This window comes from Cetorhinus maximus, chromosome 2 (genome assembly GCF_964194155.1).
Source record: "Cetorhinus maximus chromosome 2, sCetMax3.hap1.1, whole genome shotgun sequence".
Lineage (NCBI taxonomy): Eukaryota > Metazoa > Chordata > Chondrichthyes > Lamniformes > Cetorhinidae > Cetorhinus > Cetorhinus maximus.
The window spans coordinates 75,191,604-75,214,550 of NC_135880.1; the positions used below are offsets into that span (position 1 = coordinate 75,191,604).

Below are 22,947 nucleotides of genomic sequence, written 5' to 3' on the forward strand. Positions count from 1 at the left end.
CTTGTTGTGCAGGTTCTACAAGATGTGTCTGTTCCACAACAAAGTTGTGCAGAATACAGTAGACTGAGCAAGCCCACAGGCTTGTCCAGACAGTGAAAGTGTTCAGATGAGCAGTGCAATAGGATACTCAGTGATGGCTCTAGTGGTCCCATAGCTCAGGTTGTATCATGGGTCGATGGGCGACCAAGGGTTTCATAGCAGTGTTGTACCCCAGGTTTAAAAAGCATAGTCCTTATCTTCAAGGTAGTGAACTGGCATGGAGTTTAAAAAAAACTTCTATTTATATAGTGCCTTTCAGGGATACAGGACATCCCAAAACACTTTGTAGCCAAGAAGTACTTTTTGAAATGTGGTGACTAGTCGTGTAGATGGTGAAAAATTCTGAGAGCAAATGCTCCATGAGACTATCCCTATCTGTGTCTCCTATTAGTGCATTCTATTGTTAACATGCTAAACAAAGATCATTCTGGTCATTAAAGCAAATCTTTCATCCAAAAATGGTTTATTTTGTATCTTTCAAGCTTCTATTCTAATACCTTATTTCTGGTGAGCATTTTTTGAGCCATTTCAATCATTTGTTCCTTTTCCTTTTGCTCTTTTGCACACTTAAACTCCTGAACAAATTGTTCTGTGACTTCAAAGGGGTTTCTGAAATAAACAAACAGTAATATCTTATAATAGGTAACATTAAAAGTTGTTTTTCTTTATGTGGCTGAATGAAGAATTGCTACAACTATTTCCAACTCATTCAAGCTACCTCAGAAGAAAAGCTAATCCCAAGCCAAATGAAGAGAACTTTGGGGATAATTTTATTACCTGACCATAGATATATAGGCTCAAGAGTTCCTGAAATAACTAGACTTAACCTTGAGACTGTCTCTTTTTTTCTAATCTCCAAGGTGAAAGTCAGAACCCACCAGTTGGTGAGCCACAGGCAGTCTGTTTTTTTCTGCAGATTGAACCAGATCCCGGCAGTGGTCAACAATTTCAGGTCAGTGGCGCTGGTAGCGGGAGAATTAGCTTAAAAATTGCATCCCAGGTGCCTCTCCTTCCCTCTACGCAGAGCTTCCCCTTTCTGTATGTTATACAGTGACGGACTTCTCCCCGCCAGTACTGTATGTCAGTGTTATACAGTGACAGACCTCTCCCCACCAGTACTGTACGCCAGTGTTATACAGTGACAGGCTTCTCTCCACCAGTACTGTGCCCCATTGCTTTATAGTGACAGACCTTTCCCCACCAGTACTGTGCCCCAGTGCTATACAGTGAGAGACCTCTCCCCACCAGTACTATAGCCCAGTGTTATACAGTGACAGACTTCTCTCTTCCAGTACTGTATCCCAGTGCTATATAGTGACAGACCTCTCCCCACCAGTACTGTATCCCAGTGCTGTACAGTGACAGACCTCTCCCCATCAGTGCTGTACCCCCGCGTTAGACAGTGGGTGAGTCAGTGAGTGGATGGCTGTCATGTATATATGTATATATTATTGGAAAACATTTTTCTTTTGAGATAGGGGTTTAGCCTGTGGGTGTGTCTTAATTGGATTAAAGCCAGCTAGTCTGGGTGCTATGATGTGTACTCGTTTTGATATGTAAAAGAGATAGCGTGTATTTGCATTTCTGAATAGAGCATTCAAGAAGTGAGGTGAAAACTGATGCCTATCTATCAAGCTACCAAGCAATATGTTTATGTTATTAATAAAATTGGTACTATAAAAGGGGTTTCATTGTTAAAAGATGGAGTTCAAAGAGGCTGGTGAGACAATGAGAATTTGCATTCAATCAGTGGTGGTTGGTATAACTTTAGCAGTTTTCGGGTATGCAGAGCAAAGGTAATGTGAGATCAAAAGGTAGCCATAAGCCTCCAACTGGCTCCACAGGAACCAAAGTGAAAAGAACTTCATTTTGAATTTGTGAGGTAAAAATGCTTTGGCTGGTGTATGGTTAAGTCTATGGGTTGCTGTTACCTTAATGGAGGTTAGTTTAGGAATTTGTTAAAAGTTATGATAGTAGTAATTTGTAGCCATGTGTATAGATGTATTTTAACTTGTATAAATTAATAAAATGTTTCATTTAATTTAATGAAAAGCCTTTAGAACTGGTGGTCTGATTGCTGAATTTAGAGTCACATCTCAAACATAACACTTAAAATTATAGGTTATGACAGTTATTTAAAGTTTCCCTCTGGGATTTTTAAATAACTCTGCTTTGCCAACTGCATTGTCATAACATAAGATAAAACCAAAATACTGCGGATGCTGGAAATCTGAAACAAAAATAAAAATAACTGGAAAAACTCAGCAGGTCTGACAGCATCTGCGGAGAGGAATACAGCTAACGTTTCGAGTCCATATGACTCTTCATCAGAACTCAGGAAATATAGAAATGAGGTGAAATATAAGCTGGTTAAGGGGGGTGGGACAGGTACAGCTGGATAGAGGGCCAGTGATAGGTGGAGGCAAAGAGGAGATTGCCAAAGCTGTCATAGACAAAAGGACAAAGGGGTGTTGACAGTGGAGATATTAGCTAAGGAATGTGCTAATGGTGACATTAAGGGTAGAAAGCAGGACAAGCAAGTAACAGATAGCTCTAGTGGGGGTGGGGTGGGGAGAAGGGATCGAAATAGGCTAAAAGGTGGAGATGAAACAATGGATGGAAATACATTTTAAAATAATGGAAATAGGTGGGAAAAGAAAAATATATTTATAAAATATAAATTATTGAAAAAAGGGGGGGGGTCGGAAAGGGGGTGGGATGGAGGAGAGAGTTCATGATCTGAAGTTGTTGAACTCAATGTTAAGTCCAGCAGGCTGTAAAGTGCCTAGTAGGAAGATGAGGTGCTGTTCCTCCAGTTTGCATTGAGTTTCACTGGGACAATGCAGCAGGCCAAGGACAATAACAACTGGGGGGCTATGCCTGGATAAATTATATTTCTAATTCCTTGATTGGTTAGCAATTGTGGATCTTAAGCTTACGAGTATGAGAGGCTCTTTGAATTCCGGAGTTGGTGAGGTGGTTTAGAAGTGATGAGACTGCAAAATGGCTTTGGCAATTGCTAAGACTTGTCTGGGAGTAGAAGAGATAACTCTGATTTAAGGGAGGGGTGGGACAGCTTATATAGCTTATATTTCACTTCTTTTCTATTTTTACTTAGTTCTTTTGAAGAGTCATACGGACTCAAAATGTTAACTGTGTTCCTCTCCGCAGATGCTGCCAGACCTGCTGAGTTTTTCCAGGTACTTTTATTTTTGTTTTGGATTTCCAGCATCTGCAGTTTTTTGCTTTTATCACTGTATTTGATAACATTGTTCAGGAGGAAGGAATGCAGGACAGCTCAGTTGAAGTGTTTAACTCAAAGAGGTTAGTGGAGTTACAGAAAAATTATTTGCAATTAAAACAGTTATATCATAAAGCTTATTCAGAAACCGAAGCAAAATATATTCCGGTATGTTATTATCATTGGGAAGGTATTCTGATGACAAAGTGGTGGTCGATCATGTCTCAGCAAATGAAAGCTGGAGGGAGATGCATCAGGTTGTTATCCCATTAGGGTATAGAAATGAGATTCTGAAGATTGCTCATGAAATTCCAATGGCAGGGGGGAAATTTAGGAATTAGGAAAACACAGGAAAAGATACAGAGGTGTTTTTTGGCCAGGATTACATGGGGATGTTGTCAAATTCGGTGGAACCTGTCCTATACGTCAAGTAATAGGAAAAGCACAAGCAGTGATTAAGCTGGCACCTTTAATCCCAACACCTGCATTTGAAGAACCTTTTACCAGGGTCATGATTGATTGTGTAGGACCGCTCCCTAGGACTAAAAGTGGAAATCAGTACTTACTAACAATAATAGATGTGTCTACCAGGTTTCTTGAAGCGATACCTTTAAGAAATATTACAACTAAGAAGATTGTGGAGGAGTTAATTAACTTTTTAAGAAGATATGGCTTACCTAAAGAAATACAATCAGATCAGGGGTCAAATTTCATGTCACAGCTGTTTAAGGAAGTAATGAACAGTTTGGGGATAAAACAGTTTAAGTCAACAGCTTAGCATCCAGAGTTACAAGGAGCTTTGGAAAGATGGCATCAAACTTTAAAAACTATGATAAGAGATTTATGCATAGAATTGGGATACAGGAATTCCATTTTTGTTATTTGCTATTAGAGACGCTCCTAATGCATCAACTGGTTTTAGCCCTTTTGAACTAGTTTATGGTCATGAGGTAACGGGACCGCTGAAATTGATTCATGAGAAATTAGTGGGTCAAAATTCAGAAACTACTCTCTTGAATTACATATAAAATTTCAGGAAAAGATTGAACAGAGCATGTGAGTTGGTTAGGGAACATGTAAAGATATCATAGAAAGTGATGAAAGTGGAAGCAGATAAGAAGGCTAAAATTCAGTTTTGTTTCTGGAGAGAAAGTACTAGTTTTGTTACCAGTACTAGGGGATTTCTTAAATGCAAGATTTAATGGGCCTTATAGAGTTGAAAAGAAGTTGAGTGAAGCAAATTATTTGATAAAAACTCCAGATAGAAGAAAGAGCCAGAGGGTGTGTCATGTAAATATGCTTAAAAAGTACTTTGACAGGGAAGAGGAACAAAAAGAGGTGTTAGTGATGGTGGATGATGAGAAAGAGATAGAAGTGCAGGACTCTGAAATTGATTTTCCTCTAATTAAATTTGATAATGGGGGGGGGTGCTTGAAAATTTAAATGAAATACTGAGTTACCTTCCAAGCACGTGTCAAAGTGATTGGAAAAGCTATTGTAATCACACAAACCTATTTGTGGAAACAAGTTGGGAAAGACACATTTAGCTTTACATGATGTATGTATAGAAATATCATCTTCAATAAGGCAACAGCCTTATAGATTAAATCCAGCAAGATTATCACAAGTACAAAGAGAAACTGATTTCATGCTTCAAATTGATATCATTGAGTCTAGTTGCAGTAACTGGAGTTCGCCGATTGTACTGGTACCGAAACCGGATGGAACACAAAGGCTGTGTGTGGACTATCAAAACGTGAATGAGGTCACAAAAGCAGATTCATATCCCATACCACGGTTGGAGAATTGTATTAAGAAAGTGGGACAATCGAAATTTATCACAAAGATTGACTTGCTAAAAGGATATTGGCACGCACCGTTGTCAAAGAGAGCAAAGGAGATATCAGCTTTTGTAACACCAAGTGGACTATATCAGGTTAAAGTCATGCCATTTAGTATGAAGAATGCACCTGCGACATTTCAAAGACTAACAAACGTAGTAATTGCGGGTGTAAGCAATTGTGTGGTTTATATTGATGATCTAATTGTTTTCAGTCAGACGTGGGAGGAGCATTTACAGCACCTGGAAGAATTATTTACTCAATTACAAGAAGCTAATTTGGTGATAAACTTGGCTAAAAGTGAATTTGCAAAGCGCAAGTTACGTATCTAGGCCATACCATTGAACATGGTAAGGTGACTCCGAGAGAAGCGAAAGTCAAGGCTATCATGAATTTCCCACTACTTACAACAAAACGAGAAGTTTTGAGGTTTCTGGGCATGAATGGGTTTTACTGGAAATTTGTACCAAATTTTAGCCAAGTGGTTGCTCCACTGACTGAACTATTAAAAAGAACGAGAAGTTTCAATGGACACTGGAGTGTCAGAAGTCATTCAATAGTTTGAAAACTGTATTAACAATGACAGCAGTTTTGGCAGTACCCAATTATGCCAAGCAATTAAAGTTGGCCGTTCACGCAAGCAATACAAGCATTGGGGCAGTACTATTACAAGATGACACTGGAATTGAAAAACCAATAGGGTATTTATCACGGAAGCTGAATGTACAACAGAGAAGATATTCAACGATCGAAAAAGAGACTTTGAGATTGGTGTTAGCATTGCAGCACTTTGAAATTTATGTTGCAAACAATTAATCAGAAACAATTATTTTTACAGACCATAATCCCTTGAGGTTTTTGGACAAATTTTGTGACAAAAGTGCAAGACTTTTCATATGGAGTCTATTATTACAACCTGTTTAATCTACAAATTATACATATTGCTGGAAGAGAAAATCTGTTTACAGGTGCATTATCAAGAGTTTGAAGCTTAAAGGAAAATGGAACATTTAAAACAAAAACCTGGACAGTGGACTGGAGTGATTTCTGTTGATACCAAGGACCTGTGTGTATATATTATGTTAATGTATGCATCTGGTAATGTAATAGTTTAATCAGTATAACAGATAGTGTGAGATGGGTTATTAAAATGAAGCTGGCTTTTAGAATTATGACGGTCTATTTTTCAATAAGGAGGGGGATGTCATGAAGCTATTAATGTATATATTATTGGAAAACATTTTTCTTTTAAAATAGAGGTTTAGTTTGTGGATGTATCTTAATTGGATTAAAACCAGCTAGTCTGGGTGCTTTGATGTGTACTTGTTTTGATATGTAAGAGAGGTAGCATGCATTTACATTTTTTGAATAGAGCATTCAAGAAGTGGGGTGAAAACTGATGCCTATCTAGCAGCCACAAAGCAATATGTTCATATTATTAATAAAATTGGTACAATGAATGGGGTTTCATTGTTATAAGGCGGAATTCAAAGAGGCTGGTGAGACACTGAGAATTTGCATTCCATCAGTGGTGGTAGGTATAACTTTAGTAGTTTTCGGGTGTGCAGAGCAGAGGCAATGTGAGATCAAAAGGCAGCTACCAGCCTCCAAATGGCTCCACAGTGAAAAGAACCTCATTTTGAATTTGTACGGTGAAAATGCTTTGCCTGGTGTTTGGTTAAGTCTATGGGTTGCTGTTGCCTTAATGGAGATTAGTTTGGGAATTTGAAAAAAGTTATGATAGTAGTAATTTGTAGCCATGTGTATATATATTTTAACCTGTGTAAATTAATAAAATGTTTCATTTAGTTTAATGAAAAGCCTTTAGAGTTGGTGCTCTGATTCCTGAATTTAGAGTCACATCTCAAACATAACACTTAAAATTATAGATTATGACAGTTGTTTAAAGTGTCCCTCTGGGATTTTTAAATAATTCCACTTTACCAACTGCATTGTCATAACAACTGGGGGCTGTGCCTGGATAAATTATATTTCTAATTCCTTGATTGGTTAGGAATTGTGAATCTTAAGCTTACAAGTATGAGAGGCTCTTTGAATTCCGAAGTTGGTGAGGTGTTTTAGAAGTGGTGAGACTGCAAGATGGCTTTGGCAATTGCTAAGACTTGTCTGGGAGTAGAAGAGATAACTCTGATTCAGTTGGGGAAAATAACCAAAAGTAAACTAACAGAGTTGGCAAGTAGGTTAAAATTGGGGTTACTTGCAGGGGCTAGGAAATCAGATATAGTTAAAAGTATAACATAGCATCTATAGTTGGAAGTGAAACCTGACACTAGTGAGTCACAGCTGGAGGTAATGAGGCTTCAGTCACAAATGAAGACACTAGAATTTGAACAATCAAAGGAACTGAAAAAGCCTCAAGAACTGGTGGTCTGATTCCTGAATTTAGAGTTGCATCTCAAACGTAACACTTTAAACAACTGTCATAACTTATAATTTTAAGTTTCCCTCTGGGATTTTTAAATAACTCCATTTTACCAACTGTATTGTCATAACAGTGGCTGAGTGAGTGGGTAGATGGGTTGGGTGGACAGTGGGATAGGAAGGGTCATCAGGTCAGGGTGGTAATCAGATCAGGTGGTTAGTTAGGTCAGGGGAATGGTTGGGTCGGGGGGGGGTAGGAGGTTCAAATAGGGGGATGGTGGTGGAAAAGAGTCAGGTGGAGTTGGAAGGGCGGATGATTTGGGGTAAGGGGGTGTTGTGGCGGCTCAGTTCTGCAGGCTAATCTAGGAGTTAGACAAGATATTAACCAGCATAACATTTCCTGGGTAATTATACAGTTAAGCCCCTGTATCTGGCCCAAGTACTTGGCACTTGTTCTGGACAGAATTTATGTGTTCCTTTTTATTGCCTGTGATCAGTATGTTTGTAAAAGGTGTGTGTTTTCGTACCCTCATATTGATTGCCGCAATTTAAATAATCCCCGCAGAAAGCTTTTTTGTGAGTTTTAAAAATAAAGGTTATTTATTATCACACATTCGCCCTATATGTTCAAAACACAGCATCTCACTCATTCGACCCATACACACTATTGCCCACACAAAGATTAGATACAGATGAATGTAAAACAATACAATTATAACATATGATTGTCTCAATGTTCTTTGTGGCAGGCCTGCAGTTTCTTAGATGAGTTGATGCTTTAGTTGAAGTGAAGGTGTTGTAAAGCAGAGGGTTTTTGTGTGAGGCTTCTTGTAGTTGAATTCCCAGGAGGTCAGTTCTCAGGTGAACTTGAAGTTGCAGGGGCGGGGAGAGACTCCTTCTCCCAATTTGAAGGTATTGGTGTTTATTACCTTGGCTGCTTTGATGACTTGCAGCTGCTTTGATGGCTTTCTGATGGAGTTCTGTCCACAGAACAGCTTCGTGCTGTTTGAAAAGCAAACAGAAAGCATGGCTGACTCATCATGTGACCTTTACAAGTCCAAAGTCCTTTTCTAAATAAGATGGGTGGTTAGGTCGATTATTCATCTTCTGTTGTGGATTTCACACCTTGAGACAGCCAGTGCCTTTGTAGCTGAATGTCCCATTCAATTTGAAATTGCCCTTTTGAATAGTTTCAGCAAAAGGCATTGCGTCAACATCAATCTGGAAGGTTCCTTTTGTTCCCTCGAGACAGGGGGAGTGTTTCAATCCACAAGATAAATCAGGTGATCTTCGGGTGGCCATCTTTTTGCAGTCATTTGCAATTAGTTTAAAATATAAAGATTAGTTTGAAATTCAGAATATACTGGGGCATGACATACTGAGCTCAGTGTCGGAGACATTCGCAAAGTCTCCTAGGCAGCACAAATCAGCCCATCGGAAGTTTAAACTCTCCAGGCAACTTCAACGCATGCACGTGCATGCGTCAGGGCCATGTGGCCAGTCCTGGCCGTACCAACAAGTTGGATGGGCCCAATGAAAGAGAGAATAGCACAGAGGGGAATTTGGCCATTGGCATTCAGGTACTGTCCGGTCATTGCAGGATGTGGGGAGAATGGTCAGTAAGCACTTGAGCAGCACAGGAGTTTGTCACAATCCTGGTATTTCAGGGGCATAAGAGGAGGGGGACAGACTTCCAAACACAATTGAGATGCTATCTGAACCCAAGGAAGGCAGCAGCTAGCAACTGGAGCATGACTCGCAGATTTTGGATCCAGAGCAACATCCTCTATAGGAATGGTGGAACTCCACTTATCAGAAGCACAGAGGAAAAGGACAAGGGGCAGGAAGGCAATGGAGGCAATGACCTCAGCTTAGGGTCTACTGCTGAAGAGGGAACTACCTTGAGATGACTGAGAACCAGGGGCAGAGTAGACTGCGATGCTCCAAGTTGATCGGCACAGAGATTTGTGCCCTCCTTGCAGAAGATCTCAAACCTCACAGCACTGCTAGTCATTTCCTGCCAGTGGTCATCAAAGTCACTATGGCCTTGAACATCTTTGTCTCTGTCTCCATCCAGGGACCTTGATGACATCTCTCAACTAGCTGCACATCACAGTATCTCAAAGGTAACTGGTGCAGTTTTTGCTAAAGCTCAGTACTAAATACAAATCCTGATAGATGGTACCTCAGGTACAAAGAGCTGTGGGTTTCACTTACATTGCTGTATTCCCCCAGCTGCAGGGCATCATCAATTATACTCATGTGGCGATCAAGACACCCAGTGATCGCCCAGTGAGATTTAACAATAGGAAGGGTTTTCACTCCCTCAACACTCAGCTGGTTTGCGGCCACAACAAGAGCTTCCTGCATGTGTGCATTCGCTTTTCTGGCAGTTGCCATAGCTTCATCATCCTCTGGCAGTCCAGGATTTGCTGCTCTTCATTCCACCCACCAAAGTACCTGGATGGATTCTTGAGGACAAGGGATAAAGAGTGGCTACCCATCCCTTTACATGACCACTCCCCCCATCCCACCCCCTCCACCGCATGAAAATCAGAGACTATAAACTTCCCCTGAGGTGGGACAGGGATCCGGATACTGTCTGTGGGCAGACATTTGCGCACGCCTGACGCGCTCAAGCGTAAAATGACGCGCGATGACGTCGGGCACTCGCATGATATTTCGGTCAGCAGGCTCACATGGGAGCATGCCCGCCAACAATTAACAGGCATATCACAGCCATTAAATTAATAATTGACTGAAATTTTTCATTGCCCATCCAACCTTACAGTTGGTAGACAGGCAAAAAGACCAAGCAGCCTTTGGATTTTTTAGGAAACCTCAGCCACAGGCGGACAGAGTTACATGTGGGGACATGTTTTTAATAGTGTTAAATTTTTTATTTTTGTTTTTAAATCTTCAGCTCCCTGAGGCAGCTCTGTGCCTCAGGGGGCTTTCATTGTGCGCATGAGTGAACATCCTCATGTTCTCCCTCCTTCCATCCCCACCCCAGCAGCGCTGAGTCCGTGCATTTCACGCTGGCTGGCCGTTAATTGGCCAGCCAGCGTGAAATCGATGACGGGGCCCAATCGAAATCAATTGCGGGTGGCCATCGGTGGTCGGCTTCGTGACCGCTCCCGGACCCACCCAAGAAGGTAAACATCCTGGCCCTGATGCCATTTCCCACACAAGAAGGAAAATCCTGCCCAGGGGCCTAATTATCTGCCACTGAAATCTTCAGCCAGACTTTTATAGGGTGCACTCAAATTCCCAAGCACAGAAGAACAGCACTCCTGTTTAACTTGGGATTTGCATAAGAGAACTGCTATTGAATACTTAAATGAGCTGATCCTACAAATGATTTCACCTCAGCAGAACATGAGTTGGCACAAATTCCAATTCATTGGTGCAAGTCCAGAGCATCTAGATATGTGAAATTTCAGAGTAAAGTTCTTCATGGAACCCAGTCCAAACAAAGGCTGAAGCATGAAAAATATGGCCCACATTCTTGGCAAAATTCTTTATTGATAAGGGGTGCACACACCAGTCTCACCCCTCAGCAGAAACTCTCAAAATTGTGTCACCCTAGCCAAAAGTCCAATGAACACAAATGCAATAGGCAGCCCAGCAGTACAATAAATGTCACAGTATCTACACTGGGCTATGAATAACTCATATCAGAGAAACAATTTTTAAAAGCATGTCAATGTGCTATGCTGAAGAACTATGATAAAAACTGCATTTTAAAAAGCAAACTAAAAGCATGATTATTTTAACTTAATTTGAATTTGTATGAAATATTTGTCAACCATATTTGACATGAAATAAATAAAATATATTTAGTGATTAACTAATTAGGCATTAAAGTGCCACCTAACCTTTTTGCAGCATCCTTTGAATTGTAAAACTTCCGTGTGTCTTCAGCAGTTTTCACAAGTGATTCTTCAAGTAGTAGGTGTTCAGTGTGGGAAATGATCCCAAACCTGTGCACTATGGGGATCTTGAATATTGGCATCTTTACAAGCTACTGATTGTGCATCTTTTCTCAAAAGTCTATACCTATATTCACAATAAATACAAGACAAAAATATAGTAAAGAGATACGTGCAGTAATGAATGCTATGGAAGGAGCTGCAAAGCAGGAAGTCAATTCAAGAGGTTGAAATTATGTCATAATTTACTATGCACAATTAAAGTGATTAGGAATGCCAGTAGAATTGAGATATAGGGATAGGTTGTTGTCTTCGCTGCATTATGGCAATCTGGTAAAATGGTACATCTTTACTTCATTAGAACCTGTCTATCGATTTCACTGGAATGAAAAATTGGACAGGTTCTATAAAGGGCAAGCCATTCGCTCAAAAGATCATCCATGAAAAGATGGAAATTTACCTCTTAATTACACCCTTTAACTTCCTAATTATCAGTTATTTTACTTACAAAATACAATTTTCAAAGCAATAAAATAGTAAAATTTTAATTTTCCATATATTATTGTTTAGATTGATTAATGTTAGTGACAGCCAGATCACCACACCAGACAAATCAGAGGAGACAATGATAGAATCATTCAGCACTGAAGGAGGGCATTCAGTCTATCATGCCTGTGTCAGTTCTTTGAGAGCCATCCAATTAGTCCCAATGCTTTTAACAATGCCTTAGAGGATAATATGTCACAGAATCATAGAACTTTACACCACAGAATGAGGCCATTTGGCCCATAAAATATGAACCAGTTCTCTGAAAAAGCCATCCACTTAGACCAATTCCTGCACATTCCATATGTCCTTTAAAATTCTTTTATTCAAGTATTTGCTGAGTTATCTTCAAAAGCTACTATGGTTCCATCAGTGATTCCAGTAAAATATTCCATGTCCCAGCAGCCCCTGCATAAATTATTTTCATCTAAATGTTGTTCTTTTGGTGATTATCTTAAATATATGTTCTCTAGTTACCAACTCACCAGCCACATGGAAATATTTATCCTGATTTAATGAAAATATCTTATTTTTTAAATCTCTATTAGGTCACCTCTTCACAATCTGTTTCTCCAATCTCTCCTCAGGCCTAAAGTGTCTCATCCATCTTGCTGAATCTCTTCAATGCAATTTTCTTAACCTTGACACCTTCTTAAAAATTAGAACACCCAAAACTGGACATAATGAGGTGTAAATTTCTCTTTGGCAGTTGTACAAAAAGGGTAATAGTGAATTAGCCTCATTTTCTGTTGTAACCGTTCTAGCTATATCGTTTAACAATCTATTTGCCTTGTTAATGGCTGTTTTGCTTCAGTTGGACATGTTGCATGTCAAGTCTACGATTCCTAAGTTTCTTTTTGCTTCATTCTTAGATATTTCAACACCATTCAAGGGGTCCCTGTTGGGATTATTTTTTCTTTCATGTGAGAGCACATGGAATTGGAGGCAACCTATTGACTTTGGTTAGGAGATAGAAGACAGAGTACGGATAATGGATATGTACTCTAATTGGCTGGATGTGACTAGCAGTGTGCCCCCCAGGGATCAGCACTGGGCCTCAGCTTATCACTATATTTATAAATGACATAGATGAAGGTATGGAGAGCTGCATGTCCTACTTTAATGACAATGCCAATTAGCATAGTAAATAGTGCAGATGGGTACAGAAAATTACAAAGGGATGTTAACAGATTAAGTGAGCTGGCAAAACTGTGGCAGATGGAGTTTAATGCGACAAAGATTGGTCATTAACTTTGGACTCAAAAAAGACAAATTTGAGTAATTTTCAAATAGTAAGAACCTAGGAATTGTGGAGTAGTAGATTTAACGGTCCAGGACAGAAATCATTAAAAACTAGCGGACAGATGCAAAAAAAAATTTAAAGATTAATGGAATTTTGGCTTTTATTTCAGGGGACTAGCAAACAAAGAAGCAGAAATTATGTTTTTTAGTTATATAATGCTTTAATTAGACCTAATTTAGAGAATTGCATTCTGTTCTGGGCACACCAACTCAGGGAGGATATATTGGCCTTAAGAGCACAGCTCCAAGCCACATTTAGGCCTCCCCTCCTCCAGGCTGTCCAGCCCCCACACCTCCAAAATTATGAACTCCCAAAATCCATTATTTATGGCTTACTGTATGCCTGGGACCTTATCCTGGCGTCCAATATTCCACTCCCATTTGTCCACCAGCCAACTACTGCTTACCACCAGTTTTGAAGTCATACTGGATGCAAAATGTTAACTCTGGCCAGGATTTTCCAGCCCCGACGTGGCAAGTACCACCACAGTGGATGCGGCAAGCCTGTCAAAAGTCCACTGACTTCAGCGGGACTGGAAGATCACGCCAGCGGGAGGGGCCGTGAAATCCCATCCTCTGTTTCTCTCTCCACAAATGCTGCCAGACCTGCTGAGCTTTTCTAGCACTTTGTTTTTATTAATTATTATTTAATTATTAATTATTGTTTCCCTTTACCATTGTTAAATTGGCAATCTCCTTTGTAAATATCACATGGCAAAGCACCATAGGCCCCATCTTCATTATATGTCTATCTTCTGTTCCTCTTTAAATCTTACTTCTTTCATTTGCCCGTTATTATTTTGTATTCTCACGAATGCACTTTGCTTTTTGTTTCTGCCCTTTACCTCCGTTATTTCACCTTTGTTACCAAAAATATAATACTGCAGATGCTGGAAATCTGAAATAAAAACAGGAAATGCTGGAAATACTCAACAGGTCTGGCAGCATCTGTGGAGAGAGGAACAGAATGAATGTTTCAGGTCAAGGACCTTTCTTCAGAACTTCCCTTATGTTATCCCTCTGCAAGATTCTTTCACTTTTGTTTCCTTTGAACTCAGGTGTTTTTCTTTTGACTTAGAATGCCTTCACTGTTTCCCTTACACTTTGATTTGTCTATAAGTTTGCTTTTACCCATGCTATATTATTGAAATCTCTGGAAGAGTAATCTCGTGAAAGATCTATCCCCCTATTTTAACTGATTATGCTTAAATTCTGTTTGTTTTAGCGGTAGAATATCGATATCCCAGAGATATCCCACTGCACTATTTCTATAATAAACTATAATCACAGCTCCCACTGCAATCTGTAGTTCTTTTAATGTGCCTTTTGACAATATCAAGTTGTTTAGATTTGTGTACCCTGATATTTATTGAAAGTTTCCTCTCAGCCACTGGACCAGCCACCACAGTGGTTGACTGGATATTGAAACTAATTATGTTCCAGTCACTGTTTCCAGATGTTCCTTGTCCTTCAGTTGCTTCCTTGACTAGAATTAGATGAAGCTCCTTCCTTGTTGGACTAGAAAAGGAATGAAAGATGTGTTTGTCTTTTCAGTCTGACATGGTTGTGCAGCTCACTGCCACTTCAATGCCACTCACCAACCGTGGTTTAAGGGGTCCCTGCTTGGCTTTTACCCCACACCCAACTGCTTGAGCATGAAGTAATCAACAACTCTGCCACAAGCTGCTTTGCTGATAGACTTTCATTAATTGGGTGTGTGGCAATGATCAATGAATCTCGTTTTGATATGTTTTGCTTTCAGGAATATGCAAAAAATAATGGGCCAGAACTTCCGTGGAGTGGCAATCACAGTCAGATTGCCACTCCACTCCTTTTTACTTACCTCAGTCTGGAGCTGCATATTTCTCACCCAGTCTACCGTCCCAGTCCTGCTGAGAGATGTGCAGTCTATCTAGCTCGGTGGGGAGGGGGGTTGTTGGGGGATCAGGAGGGTAGTTGGGCAGTTATGAGGGTAGTCGGGTATCAGTCAAGTGTTGAGAGAGTAGCCAGGGTGTTAGTAGGTAGTCGGGAGGGTGGTCGGGTGTCAGGCTATTGGGAGGGTAGTCGGGGTATCAGGAGGTAGTTGGGTGTCTGGAGGACAGTTGGAGGGGGAGTAGTCAGTGGGTTGGTTGTGGAGGGGGGGCGGGGGGTTAGTCCAGTGGGGGGGATCGAAGGGGTCAGTAGAAAAGTGAGTTAGGAGTGGTTTTAATCCTTCTAACTTTTCCTCAGTAACAATTCGCTAAGAGGGTCAGAGCCGTCGCAGTCTTCGATTTATATCAGAGTATTGGATGGTTCCTAGTGCAGGGTAATTACCCATTGGAAGTTGAAAGTTCTCGAGCGATTCCCGTGCAGTCCTGGGAACTTGGTGGGGGGCGGGTGCCGAGGCGAAGTGAGGTGGCGGCCGGGGGATGGTTCATCTTCCGGAGTGCCTCCCGGTACGATCACACCACCACCACCCCCACCCCACCGCCCGGAGGATCGGAAGTTCTGGGCCATTTAAAGTTTGGATCCTAAGAGGAACTGCTCTGAAACAAAAAGGTGGACTATTACCCACCAGAGTATCTGTGCGGCAGACCCCAAAATCTCCGCCGGATCTTCGCCCTCTCCCCCTTTGCCCTGCAGCCTCCAAGCTCAGTTCTACCTGCTCCACAAACTGGCACAGAAAATCGGTCGCTTCGGCAGCCCGAAATATCGAGCAGCCCCGGTCGCTGGGGCCGGGTGATCGGATCCCGGTCCCCGGTCCTTTCCTCTATTGTGATCAAGCGGTTTCCAAGGAGACCCAGTCAAGTGCGCGCCGCCTCCCCCCCCCCCCCGCCCAGCAGTGAACAGGCGCCTGGAAACGCGGCCTCTGGAAAATGGGCTTTACTTTGTTTTAAAGTATCTTGTTGGGTTTAAAACGTATGTGACGTGTTTTGGGGGCCACAATCCATCATCCCGAATAAAAATCCCCTTTTGTGATGAAATTCAAGCAGCCAAATGCTTTTGTCACTGCTGTTTCTGCCAATTCATTATTCAAAGGGAATGAATAGTAAACACTTGAATGCAAGGAGTCTAGTTGAGGCAGATGAGCTGAGGCACAAATAGAGACTTTCAAGTATGATACCATAGCTATTATTGAAATATGGTTTAAAGGGCAGGAATCGCGACTAGCTATTTCTGGTTAAAGGGTTTTCAGACAGGATAGAGAACATGATAAAAAAATATTGGCCAAATAAACAACCACAGCCGTGAGGGATGATCGTAGAATTGTTACAATGCAGAAGACGGTCATTCAGCCCATCGTGTCTTCACTGGCTCTCTGAAGGAGCATTTCACACAGTACCATTCTCCTGCCTTCTCCCTGGAATCCTGCACACTGTTTCTTTTCAAATAATCATCTAATTCCCTCTTGAATGCCTCGATTGAACCTGCCTTCACCACACTCTCAGGCAGTGCATTCCAGATCCCAGCCGCTTGCTGTGTGAAAAACTTTTTCTCATATCACTTTTGCTTCTTTTACCAAATACCTTAAATCTGTGCCCTCTGGTTCTTGAGCCTTCTGCCAATGGGAAATTTCCTCATATCTACTCTGTCCAGACCCTTCATGATTTTGAATACTTCTATCAATTCTCCTCTCAACCTTCTTTTCTCCAAGGAAACGAGTCCCAACTTCTCCAATCTCACCCCTGGAATCATTCTTATAAATCCCTTCTGCACTCCCTCCAATGCCTTCACTTCCTTCATAAAATGTAGTGCCAGAGCTGAACACAGTATTACAACTGAGGTCTAACTAGTGTCTTTTGTAAGCTCAATAACCTCCTTTGCACTTGTACTTTATGACCCTATTAATAAAGCCTAGGATACTGTATGCTTTATTAACCACTGTCTCAACCTGTCCTGCCACTTTTAATGACTTATGCACATATATACCCAGGTCTCTCTACTCCTGCAACCCCTTCAGAGTAGTATCCTTCACCAACTTGTCTATGTCATTTTGAAGTTCTTCACTGTCCTCCTCACAGTTTACAATGCTTTCACGTTTTGTATCATCTGCAAATTTTGAAATTGTTCCCTGTACACCAAGTTCTAGATCGTTAATATATAGGAAAAGCAGGAATCCCAATACCCAACCCTGGAGAACTCCACAACAAACCTTCCTCCAGCCCAAAAAATATCCATTAACCATTACTCTCTGTTTTCCGTCACTCAGCCAATTCTCTATCCATGTTGCTATTGTTCCTTTTATTCCATGAGCTATAACTTTTCTCGCAAGTCTGTTGTGCGGCACTGTATCAAATGCCTTTTAGAAGTCCATGTCTTATACAACATAAACAACATTGCCCTCACCAAACCTTTCTGTTACTTCTTCAAAAAACTTCAGCAAGTTAGTTAAACATGATTTTCCCTTAAGAAATCCATGCTGGATCTCCTTCATTAACCCACATTTGTCCATGTTACTATTAATTCTGTCCCGAAATATAGTTTGTAGAAGTTTCCCCACCACCAAAGTTAAATTGGCTGGTTTGTAGTTACTGAGCTTATTTTTGAATAAAGGAATAATGTTTGGAATTTTCAGGTCCTCTGGCACACTGAAAATTTATGGCCAGTGCCTCTGCAATTTCCACTATCATTTCCCTCAGAATCCTTGGATGCATCTCATTTGGCTCTGGTGCTTTGTCCATTTTAAGTACTGACAGCCTATTCAATACATCCTCCTTATCAACTTAAACCCTTCTAGTGACTGAATTTCCTTCTCTTTCACCATGGCCTGGGTAGCATCTTCTTTCTTGATAAACAGATGCAAACTATTCATGTGTTCATGTAATACTAAGATAAAGGCAAAATACTGCAGATGCTGGAAATCTAAAACAAAAACAAGAATTGCTGGAAAAACTCAGCAGGACTGACAGCATCTATGGAGAGAAAGACTGAGTCTTTTAGCCTATTTTTGATCTTTTTATCACCACTGTCCACCACCCCCCCCTCCCCCCCCCCACCCCCCAACCCCACTAGGGCCATCTGTCACTTGCTCATGTTGTTCTTTCCAGAGTGCTTACCCTAGTCTGGCTATTATCACATTCTGCTTTCTACCCTTAATGTCACTATTAGCACCTCCTTTAGCCAGTACCATCAACACCCCTTTGGCCTTTTGTTTATGACATCTTTGGCAATCTCTCCTTTGCCTCCACCTATCACTGGCCTTCTATCCAGCTTCACCTGCTCCACTCCCCCTTAAACAGAATAAATTTCACTACATTTTTACTTCTCTTTAGCTCTGAAGAAGAATCATACAGACTCGAAATGTTAACTCTGTCTTTCTTTCCACAGATGCTGTCAGACCTGCTGAGTTTTTCCAGCTTTTTGTTTTTGTATTCATTTAATACCTCAGCCATGCCCCCTGCCTCCAAGTGTAAATCCCCTTTTTGGTCCTAATCAGCCCTTTACCTCCCTTTTACTATTTATTTGCCTATAGAAGACATTCAGAAGCTAAATTGGAATTAAAGATTGGCAGGCAAAACTAACAGAAAAATTGGCTGCCTTTAAAGAGCAGATGGTTCGGGCATAGTTGTGGTACATTCCCCCAAAGGGGAAAAGGTAAGGCAATCAAGCCTGAGCTCTCTGAATGATGAGAGAGATAAAGGGTAAAATGAAGCAGAAAAATGGGGCATATGACAGATATCAGGTTGATAATATAAATGAAAACCAAGCTGAATATAGAAAGTTTGGAGGGGAAATGAAAAGCTAATCAGAGAGGCAAAGAGAGCATATGAGAAGAGAGTGACAGCTAACATAAAAGGTGATGCAAACATATAAATAGTAGACAAGTAGTAAGAGGAAGAGGAGAGGTGGGGTCAATTAGGGACCAAAAAAGGGATCTATGCTTGGAGGCAGAGGGCATGGCTGGGGTGCTAAATGTACACTCTGCATCTGTTTTTACCAAGAAAGGAGATGCTGCCAAAGTCATAGTAAAAGAGGAAGTACACGAGATATGGAATGAGATAAAAATTTGATAAAGAGGAGATATTAGAAAGGCTGACTGTGTTTAATACTCCAGGACAGGATGATATATAGCCAAGCATGCTAATAGATAGTAAGGGTGGAAATTGTGCAGGTACTAGTAATAATCTTCCAATCCGGTTTAGATATGGGGTGGTGCCAGAGGACTCGGGAATAGCAAACTTTACACTCATGTTCAAAAAAAGCTGTAAGGATAAACAAAGTACAGGCCAGTCAACTTAACCTCGATGGTGGGAAAGCTTTTAGTATACAAAAGCAAGGTGAACCAAGGTTGGCCTCAACTGGAGTATTGTATCCAATTCTGGGCACCGCACTTTAGAAAGGATTTGAAGATTTTAGACAGAGTGCAGAAAAGTTTTATGAAAATGGTTTCAGGGAAGAGAGACTTCGGCTATGGGGAGAAGCTGGGATTGTTCTCCTTAGGGAAGAGAACCTTGAGAGGAAATTTGATAAAAAATGTTCAAAATCATGAGGGATCTAGAGAGAGTAGATAAGGAGAAATTGCTACTATTGACAGAAGGGTTGCAAATTTAAGGTGATTAGCAAAATCAGCGAGGCAAGCAAAAATATTTTTACGCAGTGATGATTAGGATCTGGAATAGCCTAACTGAGAGAGTGTTGGAGGCAGATACAATCAAGCTTTCAAAAAGGAATTGAACACCTGAAGAGAAAACAATTGCAGTGCTATGGGGAAAGGGCAGGGAGGTTGAACCAGCACAAACATGACATGCCAAATGGTCTCCTTCCATGCTGTGCCTGTTCTATGATTCTATAAATCAATCACTATTTAACCTGAAAAGGAGTGTTTGGGGCCTTGGACAGTGAGAAGGGTAGGGGCAAATGGGCAGGTGTTGCATCTCCTGTTGTTGCATCGGAAGATGCTGTAGTAAAGGTGAGGAGTGCAGGGGGGATTGAGGAGTGGAGCAGGATATCACTTTAGAATGCTGAAAGGGGTGGAGGAAGATATATTGGTTGGGGACATCATGCTGCAGCTGGCGGAAATGATGGAGGATGATCCACTAAATGTGGAGGCCGGCCAGGTGGAAGATATGAATAAGGGGAACCCTAACGTGGTTCTTGGAGGGGACGAAATGGTGAAAGCAGAAGTGAGGAAATGGAATAAAACACAGTAGAGGCTAATCATGGTTCGGGGTTGGTGGGGAGGGTGGTGGGGAGGGTGGAAGGGGGGTGGGGGGGTGGTTGCGGAGGTGGGCCCTAGTTGAGGAAATAAGAAGACATATCAGATGCACCATTATGAAAGGTTGCATAATCAGAACTGATGCAACAGAGTCACAGAAACTGGGAGAAAGGAGTAGATTCCTTACAGGAAGCTGGGTGTAAGGAAGTGTAGTCAAGGGAGCTGTGGGACTTACTGGGCTTATAGTGAAGATAGCCGATCCCCAGAAATGGAGATGGAGAAGTTGAGGAGGGAAGAGTCAGATATTGACTATGTAAAGCTAAAGAAAGGGTGGAAATTGGAAGATAAGTTGATTAAAATTTCCAGTTCAGGATGAAAGCAGGAAGCAGCACAATCTTCAATGTACCAGAAAAAGAGTTGGGAGAGGGGAACCAGAGTAGAATTGAAACAAAGATTATTTCATATGTCCCACAAAGAGGCAGGCATAGCTAGGATCCATACAGGTTCCTATAGCAAAACTTCTTATTTGGAGGAAGTAAGTGGCATTAAAGGGGAAGTTGTTCAATGTAAGAACATGTGCTCCTATGCCTGGTTTGAAGCAACACACTTTGTGTGCGCCAGTACTTTCTGCCCAGCAACAGGCAGAAGGGGCCAAAAAAATCAGCCTCATAATTAATAGACTCTACAGCAGAATTACATCATTTGGAAAATTGTGGAAGATTGATGTTAGTAAATTTAGTTGCATTTCAAGGTAAAAACACATTTTTCTTTTTCAATTTCCTTTGAGGCTGGTATAGCTTCACAAAAAGCTTTAAGGGGTCAGTTCACCTTGGCTACAGTGAGCGAAATGAATGTGAATTCAACTGTCTGAAACTGGGTCGATTTAACTGTTCCCACAAGGGGACAGCTGACCTGAATGGAAAGGAAAATCATGCATGGTGTAAAACGGGAAGCTGACTCACCGCTACCTATTTCTCACCCAGTGGGAACTGTTAAAGTCATTCCCTATGGGATAGAAATTCCTTTGTGTGCTAAGTCATTAATTTGTTGAAATTAGTTAATGACTTAATTAAAAGAGTAAATAGAGCAATTTTAACCCAAAAATTAAGAAATTTGTTAAAAATCACACAAAAAGAAAATAGTTCCTTGAATTGTGATTGTTATAAACCTATGTACAGTTGAAGCTTAATCCCCATTGATGTGCTGCTTATCACCAGGATGCTTCCTCACAGCATAAATATGATCAAAATACAATGATTTCAGGCCTCTGAGAATTCCCAGCTAGATTTTCATGTATGTATCTTACACTGGTGATAATGATGGCATATAATGGGTTCTGTACAGCAAAATGTGCAGTGATTGTTTAATGATTTATCAATTTTAATATTTGTTTAATGCTTTAAAGATGTTTAGTAATTTATTGCATCATTCTGAAATTGTTGAAGTGTACTTCACATGATTAATTGTTGGAGAGCTGCATTATGTCTGTGTGCTAGAAAATAATCACCTCACATAGCGCAAGAATGTGAAGTGACTTGAAACTTAAACATATGATACATTCCACTAAGGCTGTTAGAACCTATTTTAAAATGTCAACCCGATGACATATTAGGGTCAACTCCCCCCATAATATTGCTGATTTTATATGCCATAGGGGTTTACGTGGGATACAACAGCATTTATTTATTTTTTGCTATTTTATTTTGTATGGGCATGCTGTAAATACAATTTAATGTTGACATAATAGGAATAAAATTGATGTCATTACCTTTTATCAGGGGATGGAATAGTTTATTCTCTAAAAGGAAATAGAACACTAAAAAAAAAATCAATAATACAAGGCAATTGAACTTATAACACCCAGGTCAGTGCTTCTTCAGTTACATCTCATCCATCCCCTATAGTTTTGATGATATTTTAATGCAGTACTAATGCGCAATGAAAGCTTTGGAGGACCATTTTGCAGAGATGCCAAATGCCACATTCCAAAGGCATACTTTCCGTCAGATGAGATAGAAAGGGGGGAAATAGCAACCCAATTTGTGACCATTTGAGGCAGCATCGGATACATACAAACATATGAAATAGGAGCAGAAGTAAGCCATTTGGCCTCTCAAGCCTGCTCCGCCATTCAATAAGGCCGTGCCTGATCTATTTGTGTTTCAAATTCCATATTCCCATCTAGCGTAGATAACCATTGATTCCCTTGTCTAACAAGAACCTATCTGCCTCTGCCTTAAAAACAGTGACCCTGCTTCCACCACCTTCTGAGGCAGAGAGTTCCAAAGTCACACAACCCTCAGAGAAAAAACGTCTCCTCATCTCTGTCCTATAAGGGCGACCCCCAATTTTAAAACACTGCCCCTTAGTTCTGGACTCACCCACAAGAGGAAACATCCTTTCCAATTCCACCTTGTCAAGAGCATTCAGTATCTTATATACTTCAATCAATTCACCCTTCAGTCTTCTAAACTTCAGTGGAAACAAGCCCAGTCTGTCCAACCTATCCTCATAAGACAACCCACTCAT

At 40.8% G+C, this 22,947-nt stretch overlaps 1 protein-coding gene across 1 annotated transcript in view; it reads right to left on the reverse strand.

The window, feature by feature from the left end:
- tmem232 (transmembrane protein 232) overlaps positions 1–16,052 on the reverse strand; it is a 194,307-nt gene extending 178,255 nt beyond the window's left edge. Inside the window, exons 1-3 of the mRNA XM_078557836.1 lie at positions 15,838–16,052; positions 11,382–11,562; positions 537–648 (exon numbers count right to left, since the gene is read on the reverse strand). Coding sequence (XP_078413962.1) covers positions 537–648; positions 11,382–11,518 — 249 coding nt within the window. The 5' untranslated portion in view covers positions 11,519–11,562; positions 15,838–16,052. The remainder of the gene's footprint in view (positions 1–536; positions 649–11,381; positions 11,563–15,837) is intronic.
- Between the last annotated feature and the right edge of the window lie 6,895 nt (positions 16,053–22,947).